The 13,406-nt window shown below is 34.8% G+C and overlaps 1 protein-coding gene across 2 annotated transcripts in view; it reads left to right on the top strand.

Annotated features, from left to right (window-relative positions):
* Positions 1-10,240, top strand: part of LOC102821092 (ATP-dependent RNA helicase DDX1-like) — a 52,631-nt gene extending 42,391 nt beyond the window's left edge. The window contains exons 18-26 of one of the 2 annotated variants that reach the window (XM_006835271.1): positions 2,171-2,222; positions 3,812-3,958; positions 5,428-5,519; positions 6,576-6,648; positions 6,762-6,834; positions 6,922-6,964; positions 8,070-8,165; positions 8,478-8,598; positions 9,911-10,240. In XM_006835271.1, coding sequence (XP_006835334.1) covers positions 2,171-2,222; positions 3,812-3,958; positions 5,428-5,519; positions 6,576-6,648; positions 6,762-6,834; positions 6,922-6,964; positions 8,070-8,165; positions 8,478-8,598; positions 9,911-10,041 — 828 coding nt within the window. In that variant the 3' untranslated portion in view covers positions 10,042-10,240. The remainder of the gene's footprint in view (positions 1-2,170; positions 2,223-3,811; positions 3,959-5,427; positions 5,520-6,575; positions 6,649-6,761; positions 6,835-6,921; positions 6,965-8,069; positions 8,166-8,477; positions 8,599-9,910) is intronic. The other variant, XM_006835272.1, reaches the window with a different exon arrangement.
* Positions 10,241-13,406: the final 3,166 nt, after the last annotated feature.

Here is a 13,406-nt window from a genome sequence, read left to right as displayed (position 1 = left end):
GCCATCAGCACATAGCCCCTCTCCCTCCCTGAATCCAGAGTCCCCAGATAGGCATATGTATTCATTTTCTTTAAGGTTACCTTGTAATTTATTAATTTTCTCACAGCTTAAAGCAGTTTTATATTGAAATCTACTTGAATTCGTTACCATTTGGAATTTATGTATCTACACTAGTTCCTTTTTTTGCTTTGTAAGTAACTTCATCATACATTGATATCTCTGGTTCTCTATTTTCAGTCTTGTGGTTTTGTTTTACTTTAAATACATGTATATCTGGCTTGAGTTCTGGGTGGTGTTATGATATATGCTGTTGTTGGTTCTCAGTCCAAAGAATGCCCTTTTGCATTTTTTGTAAAGTTGGACTTGTCATTACAAATTCTTTTAATTATTGTTAATCAGGAAATGTCCTAATTTTGCCACTGTATATTTTGGGTATATGATTCTTGCTTGGCAATTTTTTTTCTTTCAGAGTTTTATATATGTCATTCCATTGCCTTCTTGCCTGCATGGTTTCAGGTGAGAAATCAGGATTTAGTCTTATTGGTTCTTCTTTGTAGGTAGTTTTTGTTTTTCTTGATCTGCTCCTAAAGTCCTATCCTTGTCTTTGGTCTTGGAAAGATTATTATCTGTCTTTGTAATTTTCTTTTGGGATCTATTTTGTTTGGGGTTCATTCATCTTCTTGATTAGGGAAGTTTTCTTCCAACAACTGGTAATTTTCTCTGTGCTTTTATTGACTCTTCTTGTTCTAGAATTTCGATCACCCATAAGTTGTTCCTCTTTATGATGCCCCTTAGGCTTTCTTTGGATTTTCTCATTCTTTTTCTGATTGTTCTTCTAGCATACTAGTATTTAGAGCTCTATCTTCAAACTTACTAACTTAGGCTGCCCTTGCTTTGATTCTATCTTCTCCTTTGCCCTTTTAGTGCATTGTCCATTTCTGAAATCTTAGTATTAATCTGAATTTCTAATCGCAGGTTTTATATTGTTTCAGAATTTGCATTTATTAGTCTGTTTATTCATGTAGCGTTTTATTGATTCTAAATTTTTTTCTAATGTTCTTCTTGCTTTCCTTGATCTTTCAGTCTGTTGAAGATACCTAAATAGCATTCTTTTGAATTCTTTTTCAGTTAATTCCGTTACCTTTTTTTCTTCAGAAATATTTCCTTTCTGTGCATCTTGGTCATTTGTTTGAGCCTTCTTTCTTGTTTCTTTGTGTGAGCTGTAGTTGTCGCTTGTCTCTGTGAGGTTGCCGTATTTGTATGTAATTGATGATTGTTTGTTGATGTGGCCTTAGGCTTTCACCATCTGTCTCCTGTGTGTGTAGCTGGAGAATGGAAGTGGTTTACACTGTTCTCGTTTGTTGTTTTTACCCCTCAGTTTAGCTGTGTCCTCTTTATGTTTCTTGTTTTATAAAAATATTTTGTGTGACTGTCTTGTTATATTTCCCACTGTTACTAGATTTACATTTCTGTAACTGAAAACAATAAACAGAGTTGACTTTTACTCCTGGCCACCCTGTGTTCATCAGAGTATAACTATGTTCCATAGGGTTTTCAGTGACTGGTTTTTCGGAATTAGAGCCCCAGGACTTTCTCATGACATGCCTTTGTTTGAGAAGACAAACTTAACTGTTTGGTTAGTAGCCAAGCTCTACCCACAGACACCTTGTTTTTGCACTACCCACAGACAACTTTTATAATAATGGTATGTTTGTTATAAAATTTTTCTTTGTATTTATAACAGATGCAAGTTTGCATTTGTATTATTATACTTAAAATTGGTTAGTGTTAGACCTATAGGTAATGAAAGGTTCTAGTCAGTCTGAAAGGAGTCCATGGTAGCATAGCGGATTATGATCTGGGCTGCTAAGTACAAGGTCAGTAGTTCCAATCTACCAATCACTTCATAGGAGAAAGATGAGGCTTTCTGCTTCTATAAAGATTTACAGCCTAAGAAACCCATATATGGTTGCTGTGCGTCAGAACCAACTCAATGGCACATAACCACCACCATTCAGTCTGAAGAGTGGTATTGCCTATAGACTATTAAAGCATATGTCTGGAATGTAGTCTAAAGATAAAGATAGTTCTCTGATTTTAAAAAAATGACACTTATTCCAAATCATTACATAATTGCCCTCTACATCTTTTTATTCTTTACTTTTGGTAGACTGATGAAGTACATGCAAAAGATAACACCAGACCTGGTGCTAACAGTTCGGGTAAGTTAAAAGAATCATTGAAATGTGTTGAAAATTTTTGAAAAGGGATTGGTTGGTTTTATTGAATTTATGACCCATCTACTCGCATGAAGTGTTTGAGGTGACTGCAAAATTAGCACATTTAGGAATATTGAAAATAAAGGTAGGACCAAAATAATTTTAAAAGGAACCAGTCTAACTAATGGAGTTAGTTAATATAGTTAATTGATGAATTTAGTTCTTTGCCTTCTGGCACCTCAATCATACAAATTTTGGGTTCTGTGATTCTCATTGGTCATAGGAAATCAGCAAATTTCTCTGGAGACAGATTTTTTACTGGCCATGAATGTTATGTAGACTTTTCACATAAGAAATATTTGTTAACTTTAGCTACAACTTTGCAAAAGATACCAAAATTATTTCCAGATAGTTGTTTATTGATTTTTAAAAAGCTGAATAATAAATCTTGATACAGTGAAGATATTTCTAGGCAGTAGTGCTGAGCCAATTGGTTTCAAGTACATAGTGTTTTGAAGAGATACGAAGAGACGTGATACAAAGATAGTGCTCAGAGAGCCTAGAAGATAGGATATTAAGTTGAATGTTTGACATCAAATGTCTCTGGATCATTGACAAGTTTACTGCATTTGGATAATAATTACACTATTTGACAAGGTTTTGCTAAGTATGTAAAATGAGAATTATATGAAATCTTGATTAAAAAGAGCTCTTTTGAAATCGGTTCTGTATTAGTTACAAATTTGCTAGCCTTATTGTTGAAAATGAGCAGAGATACTGCTTGAAATAATGTATCATCTCACTGTTTGGGAATGCATTTTTTAATATAAATTTTTTTTGTTACTGATTTCTACTTTCTTTTTAAAAGTTTTGCTCTTTTACATCTTTATAATTAGTGATATAACCAGAGAGATTTCTTTGGAAATACATTAAAATCTTACATGTAGTAGATTATATGCTCACTTATACACTGAAAAATGAAGAGATTATATGTAGTAGATTATATGCTCACTTATACACTGAAAAATTGGAAGATAATGACTTGTTGTTGTATGCCATTGAGTCAGTTCTGACTTGTAATGACTTTGCATATGGTTTCCAAGGAGCAGCTGGTGGATTTGAACTGCCAACTTTGTGGTCTGCAGTCCAGTGCTGATCCTTGGTGTAAAGGTTTTTTATTTCATAGAATGAAGTTTGAAATTTCTGGTGTTTAGAAAGTATATTATTTTTAAGGTGTTAAAATAATTCATCAAACATTATTGAGCATTTAAATGCAAAGCAGAATATGATCACTGCTTTCTGAGAGGTTGAACAAAGTTTCAGTATGGGCATTTCTGTATATTTGTATATTTTGTCGTCAGTGCAATATGATTATGAATATTTGTTTGCCCTATAGATTGTCATAAAAAATTAACAGTAAAAATGAACAAATTTGGATTAACTCACTTTTTGACTCTCTCTTATTCTTTCTTGTCTTTGTATTAAAAAAAAAAAAAACTTTTAAGTAGAGTGACGTAGTAAGTCTATGACTAATTATTAGTTCATGACGACCTGAGGTTGAATTACGATTTTTTTTGTGTGTGATATTCAAGAAATGTGGTCTGAAGCTATTAAAATCCTGAAAGGCGAGTATGCTGTCCGAGCAATCAAGGAACACAAAATGGATCAAGCAATTATCTTCTGTAGAACCAAAATTGACTGTGATAACTTGGAGCAGTATTTTATGCAACAAGGAGGAGGTACATTTTCTTCACTTGAAATTGATTGTGTTTATTTCCTCATTTAATAGATCATTAGTGTCATGTTGATAGATTTTGATAGAGTCTAAGGTACATACACAATTTAAAATACTGATGCAGCATTATAAATAATTGGGTTTATTCAGTATGTAAGCCTTAGGAAAACAAAATATAGGTATGTTTCATTACAGTGAAGCTGAATCAATCCACTTTAAGATCCTTAAAGTATTTGGGAAAAGGGTAGAATTATTAATAAGTTTAATGCTAAAATTTTTTCAAGAATAATAACTAAAATAATAGGTGTTTATCTTTTAAGCCAGTAGATGAGGAAAATAGAATGAAAAAAAATATATATCTAAACAAGGCTAAGAAAAAAGGGAGAAAAAAAAGGAAGACAGAAATTATAGAATAGATGGTGGAAAAATCTGAATATGTCAATAAACACAAAAAATATAAGTAGACTGAAATCCTCTGTGAAAAGACATAGATTGTTAGACTGGATAAAATCTAGCTATATACCATTTGTAAGAAAAATACATATAATCTGAGGACATTGAAATATTGAAAGGCAAAGTGAAAAAATATGTGTATATATAGCTGTTATCTCAATATCTCATGCTAACTAAAAGCTGATCTAGCTATATTGTTAAGAATTTAGGATAGAAACATTATTAGAAATAAAGTGACTATATAAAAATATTCAATCTATAAGGGATATATAATCTAAAGTATATACTCCTTGTAGTGTAACTTTACATATATTAACCAACAGTGGCTCAACATTATCAGTCATTATGGAATTGAAAAACCAAATCACAATGGGATGCCATTGTATACCCATCAGAATGGCTAAATTAAAAGAACTGACAGTGCTAAATTTTGGTGAGGATGTAGAACAACCAAAATGCTCGTATACTGTTAGTGAGAATGCAAAATGATATAACAACTTTGATAAAAGTTCTTGAAGGTTTTTTTAAAGTTAAACATAGACCTAACTTGGAACCATAAAGAAACTAATCAGTGACTGTAGAGTCAATTCTGACTAATAGTAACCCTATAGGACAGAGTAGAACTGTCTCATAAGGTTTCCAATCCTGCAAATCTTCTGAGGAGCAGCTGGTGGGTTTGAACCGCTCACCTCATGGTTCAAACTGACCTTTTGGTCCAATGCATCATCCTGGAGCACACATTAGGGCTCCATTTTAGCTGAGATACATTGCTTTTATCTACTGTTTCTACAGATTGGTACAGGTGACTTAAACTATTCTTAAAAAATAAATCATTTTATGCCTCATGGAATTCATTTTAATGACATTTCTCCTATGACAAAAATTGTGTTAATTGTGTGTGTTTCGTGGTAAGATTTGCATAGCATAAGATGGCAGTATTGTCTGAATTTTGTTAGATTTTTGTCATTGTCTTAAATGTAATCCTATCCAAGGTTAAATGTTTAATGTGCTTTCCACTAGGACCTGATAAAAAAGGACACCAGTTCTCATGTGTTTGTCTTCATGGTGACAGAAAGCCTCATGAGAGAAAGCAAAACTTGGAAAGATTCAAGGTACTAATATGTGGTTAGCTATATAAGAGAGATATATAAGTGCTATATGGGATATATAAGAGCTATATGGGGTTGCTATGAGTCGGTTCCGACTTGATGGCACCTGACGACAACAACAACAACAACATATAAGAGGGAAGTTGTATAGAGTTTTAATCAATCCCAGTTGACATTATTAAAGTAATTCTAGTCCCATATATTTCCAAATATTTCTGCTCTAACTGACATATCTTCCATCATGGCCATGTCAGCTATGACACTCAAATGGTGGATTGTACTTTCTCTATAAATACAACACTATTGTAAAAGAATTTTCCATTTAAGTTTCGGTAATGTTTTTTCAGGTAGATATTTTTAGAAGAAACATTAAATAGTTAAATCTTGTTTGCAAGACTCTTAAAAAATAGTTTACGATGATATACAGATGCCTTAATTTACATGTAAAGCAATATAGTTTTGCAGAATTAGAAATATTATTTATTAAGATGGACCTCTGAGTTACATGCTTGGAGCACATGAATAAACTTCATAGTCTTTGGTGAAGGTTGATGGAGCTTCAGCCATTTGGTACTCAGGAGCAGTAGCCTCTATCCATAAACAATGTCATCTGTTTACCACAATATGTTTACCTCAATGTATAATATAAGTATAGTTTTCTGTGTTGTTGTTATTGTTAAGTGCCACCGATTTGGTTCTGACTCATGGCGACCCTATATAGGATTTCTGAGGAACAGTTGGTGAATTTGAATCGCTGACCTTGCAGTTCAAACCAATCTTGCCGTCTAGTGCTTATCCACATCAGGACTTCATATAGTCTGATTGTTGTTAAGTGCTGTCAAGTCCATTCTGACTCATAGGGTTCCCAAGGAGCAGCTGGTGGGTTTGAACTGCCAACTTTGTTGTTCACCATCCAGTGCTGATCCTACAGCGCCACACTAGGAGTACAGTCTTATAGTATCACATTTGTTATTTAAGGTCTCATTTAGTGGAAAAGTCTAATTTGTATTTTATTTTAGTATGTATACTAACAAATTCCTTTGTCTCTACTCTCTTTAGAAAGGAGATGTACGATTCTTGATTTGCACAGATGTGGCAGCTAGAGGAATTGATATCCATGGTGTTCCTTATGGTAAAGGAAATTTTTATGCCTGTAGTTTGAATTTTATCCAAAGGAAATTAATATGCTTGAAATACTTATAAATTTAGAAATGAAGAGCAATTGGTAATTATTTTTATTTACAGTTATAAATGTCACCCTGCCTGATGAAAAGCAAAACTATGTGCATCGAATTGGCAGAGTAGGAAGAGCTGAAAGGTACTGCCATAATTTTCAAATTTTTTCTTCATGTTTAAGTTTATATACTTCAAGAATAAAACCTAATAGACTGTTAACATCTTTCAGGATGGGTTTGGCCATTTCTCTCGTGGCAACAGAAAAAGAGAAGGTAATCCTTTCATAACACTATTATATTTGATGGGTGTGTGTGTTATGATTTTAAGTGCTGGAAATAAAAAGCAGTTTGGTTCTTGCATTAAAATTGAAATCAGTTGCATATGAACTATAAATGAGCTTTTTAATAGCATCTTTTTCTGTATGGTCATCGAATGCACAAATAATAATATGAAACTTAGAGGAGGGAATGCAAAATGCCCTGTTCCTCCAGTAGCTTTAATGTAATCATTTTCACCAAAAAGTATTTAAATTCTCTTTTGCATCATGCTGTATAACTTACTATTTTGATGTAAGTTTATAGGAAAATTGAAAGAATAAGGAACACCCCAGCATCAACACTGTACACCCATTGTTCAAATTTATCAGTTTGCTTTTTGGGTATTATTTTCCTGCTTACTTCTTTATTGTCTTGTAGAAGACACTTGAACTTTATTTTTGGTATTAATCTGGATATGTCCTTGAGTTGTGCAAATAGCTGATGCACTTGTCGCTAACCAAAAAGTTGAAGTTTTAAGTCTGCTCATAGGCACCTTGGGAGAAAGGCACAGCAATCTACTTTTTAAAAAGCAGCCATTTAGGACCTTATGGAGCAGTTTTACTCTTAACACACATGGGACTGCCATGAGTCAGAATTGACTGGAAAGCAAAGCTGGTGCAGGGTGGAATCTTGATAGAGTATTCCCCAATGCGTACTTCTTTTTCCTTTTTATTGTGTTTTGGGTGAAAGTTTACGGAACAATGTAGTTTTTCATTCAACAATTTATATACATTTTGTTTTGTAGCATTAGTTGCAATTCCCGTAGCATAACAACATTCTCCTTGTTTCCTTTCTTGGTTCCATTCATCCTACTTTCCTTCCCTTTCCTGCCCTCTGAATTTAGTTTTCAGGCCAATTTCATTTTGTAACTGGCACTCAACTTATAAAAATGGTTGGATTGTTCTCAAAAAGCACTGTTGAATAGTAGTGGTAATTGAGTAGAGTGCCGTACCTGTAATGTATTTTCTTGTGCTTTGAAAATCATAACATACAGATTTAAAGATATATTGCATGTTTCTAGCTCCAGAAAATGTGGATGTTCTTTCCTTCTTTAATTTAGGTTTGGTACCATGTATGTAGCAGCCGTGGAAAGGGGTGTTATAACACAAGACTCAAGGAAGATGGTGGCTGTACCATATGGTACAATGAAATGCAGGTAAGACCTGGGGGAAACTCTCAAAAAACCTTCTCAAATTGATCATACAGATTACTAATTAAGGAATTGTCTAGAAAAATTAGATCACCACTTTTACCTATTTGTCAACTATGAGGAAAAGTAGTGAATAATTGATTTTAATAATGTTGGTTTGTAAATTGTAACTTATGGGTTCATCTATTCAAAAATCTAACTTCCATTTATACATGATAGTTAGTATGGCATGCCTGGGTTTATTTAATGCTGTTAAAATGCAACTCTGTCAAAATGAATTTTCTTCAAAAGCATTTTCATTTCCTCTCCTTTTCTTAGTTGTTATCTGAGATAGAAGAACACTTAAATTGTACCATTTCTCAAGTTGACCCTGATATAAAGGTTCCAGTTGATGAATTTGATGGGAAAGTTACCTATGGTCAAAAAAGGGCTGCTGGTGGTAAGCTTTGAATTTTAACTCTTTATTTTAAATGTGAATGTTCCCATTTAAGGTTGAGTTTAAGAAGAGAATACTTTTGCTTCATTATTATGTCAAGTGTTGTGCTATAGAATAAGTACTGCACTGCTAACTGTAGGGTAGGCAGTTCAAACCCACATGTTGCTCCTTGGAAACCCTATACAGGGTCGCTGTGAGTAGGAACTGACACAGTGGCATTTGACATCAACAGCAATAACATGTTAAGTGTATATTAATGTCATATTAATCATTTATTCCTTTTTACTTTCTTAACACTTAGTCCATACTTGTCTTGTCTCATTTTTATTATATGATCTTATGTGAACTAAGAGTAGCAGTTCAGCTGTTTGTTTTTTTGTTTTTAAGGTAGTAATGCCATGGTGTTTGTTGTTAAGTGCCATCCAGTCGATGCCAACCCATAGCAACCCTGTATAGTGTTTCTGAGGAGCAACTAGTGAACTTGAACTGCCGACCTTGTGGTTCAAACCAACTTTGAAATCCACTGCATTAACCCACAGTGCAACACCAGGACTCCAGTTAATGTCTTAATGTTTTATGGAATTATTTGGAAACAAGAGTATAGTTGTTGTTGTTAAGTTATGACTCATAGCAACTCTGTACAGGGTTTCCGAGGAGTGGTTGGTGGATTTGAACCTCAGACCTTGCGGTTTAAACCAACATTGCAGTCCAGTGCTTATCCTATAGTGCCATACCAGGACTCCAAGAATATTATAGATAATTCTGTGCAAGAAATCAGAAGACTTTAACTTAATTCAAGTAGGTTATGACCTCCAGGAGACTATTTTTCCCTTTTTCTGAAATGCTCTTCTTTAAGCATGTTCTGGACATTTTTTTTTTTTTTTTTTTTTAAGATTGAGGCTAAATTAGTTTCCAAACAAAAAAGAGAGTATGAAAATGGTAGATATGAGTATAGAGACAGCTGTGATTGAGGGTTAATTTATGTATATTGGATAATTGGTTTAAGATTTTTATAAAACTCAAAGTTTTAAATTTAACTTACATGATGTTGTTGTTGTTGAGTGCCATCGAGTCGGTTCCGACCCATAGCGACCCTGTACAGGGTTTCCGAGGGTGTAAATCCTTACGGGAGTAGAAAACCTCATCTTTCTCCCGCGGAGCGGCTGGTAGTTTCGAACCACTGAACTTACACGATAGTATATCATTATTGCTAGAAGCAATATTTAAACTAATATAATTTAACCCCAAAGTATTGCTGACAAGTTATTTCAAGCATGTCATTTATATTACTTTATAATTTGTGTGTGTGGTACAGGTGGAAACTACAAAGGCCATGTGGATATTTTGGCACCTACAGTTCAAGAATTGGCTGCCCTTGAAAAGGAGGCTCAGACATCTTTCCTGCATCTTGGCTACCTTCCTAACCAGCTGTTCAGAACCTTCTGATTTTAACATACACTAAGTAAGATTTGCATAATAAAATCTGTAGTCTTAAAACTCTAAACCAGTTGTACTGCTTCCAAGCAGCAGTATTTATAGTTACTTATACTAACTCTTGCATGTCGAGAAACATTAGTCTTAGGCATTCCTCATAAAATGGCAGCCTATTGGAAATAATAAACTTGATGACTATATGTTCATGAAAGCTTGTGTCTTGTTTTAAAGTTATCTTGATATTTTAAAGAAATTTATGGGCTTCTGAAGTGGAATTTATGGTACATAGATTTGGCAGAGGACCTTTGTGGAATCATTAGTGAATAGAATTTTTCACAGGAGATAGTTCTGAATGGCTCCAGCAGTACACTTGAGCAAACAGTAATTGTGAAGGTGCACAGGACTGGGCACCATTTCCTTCTTTTGTACTTTGGAGTTGATTAACAACAGTTCCAAATGGAAATAATCTTGAAATGGTTAGGGTTACTTATATATATAATATAGTTCCTCAAACAGTGATGTATGCTTAAAATACTAGGAGGAAAAAGGAAAAATAAATGCAGTTGGATTGGCCTTTTGTCTTGTACTTTTAGTTTATAAAGTAGTTTCTATCGGAGGAAAAATTCTTATCCTAGAGTTTCTTTAAGTACACAAACTATTATAGTTTCTTATACAGTAGTTTTCAAACCTTTTAGCTTGAATTATTTTCTTCAAACAAAATTTTAATGAAATTTAATACATAGATTAAAAACTACAATGGGAAAACAGTTATTTAATATATCGAGTAAATTTAATATATCGAGTGTGAACTGATTACGAGGACACCATTCTTTCTCTTATCTCTAGACAACCTTCTATGGAGATACTCTGGAACTGTTTTAACAAATTGTAAAGATGAATGTTGACAGTTCTTTGCAGTGTTCACACGCATTAATCAGTGCTTAGAAGTGAGTTCTTAATTGATATCAAAGTGAAGAAAAGTCTCAGATATAGACCATTTATTTGAAACTTAGAGCTGGAAAGGATTTTCATGTTCACTTACCCATGTCTTCATTTTATAGGTCCAAAAACTGATTTTAGAAAAATGCAGGTTCACATGGGTTAACTTGTAGAACTGCACATAGAACATGAGTTTTCCTAGTTTCAGATTTTTCCCATTTCTTTACTTTTTGTGGATGATTTTCAGATTCAAATGGGGTAACCTGAAAGGAAGCTGGGTAGAGATGGATGACTGTGGAAGGAATTATTGAGTTTTATCTCTTCAAATTATTGTCCAGTTACTACCAGGGGAGCAATTTTCAAAAGAGGAAATCACATGTAACTTAGACTAAGAGAGCGGGGTGCTTGAAAATCTGATTTTCCCGTCTGTCCACATCTCCATCAATCCTTCCCTTAAATCTTAGTGTGTTTCCAGATGTTAATTTCTTCAGGCTTCTATTAATGCAAAAGATTCAAAGACTTATTACATTCTTCTTGAGATGTGGTCACTGAGCAATTAGATGTGCAGATTGTCCTCCTTCTACATTTTAGTGATAGCCACTTCTGAGATTTGTTGTTGTTAAGTTAACCTGTACAGGGTTTCCAAGACTTTCAGTCTTTAAGGGAGCAGAAAGCCTTATTGTTCTCTCTTGAGTGACTGGTGAGCTCAAACCGCCGACCTTGTGGTTCGCAACTTATGGTATGGATCCACTGTGCTTCCCTTCTGAGTTTTATCTGGTACAAAATATAACTGGTAATAGATGCCAACTACTGACTAGGTTGTGGTGAGTGGGATCTGGGTACAAGTGAGATGTGCAACTTTTGGGTCCTGTACTTTCTACTTGGTCTTCGTCTAGCTTCAAGCTGGAACTTGCATGTGGTACTAGTGAGCCCATGTCCACTTAGGGAATGATGGAGCAACAAGACTGAAGAAGGGACATCGATGCACTTGTGAAAACGAGATACCTACCTTGGTTGGACTGACTATTGCATTGGCTTGATCCTGACCACTATATGTTTTAGTTCTCTTTGTTACAGAAGTTTAGGTTCTATCCCAACAAATACAGAGCAGTACAGATGCTTGAAAGTCCAAAAAATGCTAAGTATTAACCATCAAATGTGAGTATTTCTGACTGATAGTTTTAGTTTGGTTTTTTATGTAACGTAATCATTTGTAAGTATACTCACAAATCTCATGCCTGTAGGTCTGTTGGTTTGTCCTTTCTAAACGGAAATGCCAAGGTTTGGCCTGAGATCTTTATGAGTCGTGTCACGTTCCTCACTGTTCCTTCCCTTCGTTCAGGCTTTGACTACTGTCATGAAAAAAGCACTCTTTAATAGTGACTGATGTGGTTTTGTGCTAAAGTTCCTTTTTTTGTTGTTTGTTTAATTTTAATGAACTTAAATGGACTGCTCTAACTCAGGTTTATGTGCTCACTGTATTGCAAATGTGATACTTTGAGCCCCTTAATGATACAGACCTACAAAGTATTAAAAACCAAATAAAAGACTCAAATGCTTATGTTGCCAAGACATTTGTAAAAAATGGCCTGGAGATGGTGTCTGACCTCTGGCAGCTTTACAAGGGGAAAGAATAATTCTTATAAGCCAGAAGGCAGACATGCATCTGCCCTTGTTATAGTTGTTAGGTGTTATCAAGTCAACTCTTAGCGACCCTATGCACAACAGAATGAAACACTGTCATGTACTGCGTCATCCTCACAATATTATGTTTGAACCCATTGTTGGTGCCCTGTGTTAGTCCATGTCATTTGGGGTGTTTCTCTGACCCTCCACTTTACCAAGCATAAAATTCTTCTCCAGGAACTGGTCCCCCCTGACAACATGTCCAAAGTACGAGAGACCGAGTCTCTCCATTCTTGCTTGTAAGGAGAATTCTGGCTGTATTTCTTCCAAGACAGATTTGTTTGTTCTTCTGACAGTCCAGGGTACTTTTGATATTTTTCGCCAACACCATAATTCAAATGCATTGATTGAGATGCCTCAACCATACACTTTCTTTACCCTATCCCTCTTATGGTACTCTGCTTTTCTTGTGAGTTTAATAATCCACTGCAGTGGCCTTACAGAACTCACAAATACTCAAGTATATGGGGCTTATTAGAGAAGTAAACAGGAAACAATTCAAGGTCAGAAATAACTTGAGATAAACCAATTTTCCTACCAGTAGCACCTCTTCTTAGCTATACCCCAGGTACAACAACAGCACCTCTTCTTTGCTATACCCCAGGTACACCTTTCCTCAGCCTCTCAGTCACGTGGCCCCTTGGTTTCTGCCCTTGTGTGGCAAGTTGCAAGCTCTTTTAGTGCTGAGGATAACTGCCCAAAGGGCTTACTCTAAAAGGCAGTCTTCCTTCCGAAGGCATTCAGCTTTACTC

The sequence above is a fragment of the Chrysochloris asiatica genome, unplaced genomic scaffold (genome assembly GCF_000296735.1).
Source record: "Chrysochloris asiatica unplaced genomic scaffold, ChrAsi1.0 scaffold00016, whole genome shotgun sequence".
Lineage (NCBI taxonomy): Eukaryota > Metazoa > Chordata > Mammalia > Afrosoricida > Chrysochloridae > Chrysochloris > Chrysochloris asiatica.
The sequence above is the reverse complement of the archived record's forward strand: the minus strand, read 5'-3'. Positions and strand labels throughout refer to the sequence as shown.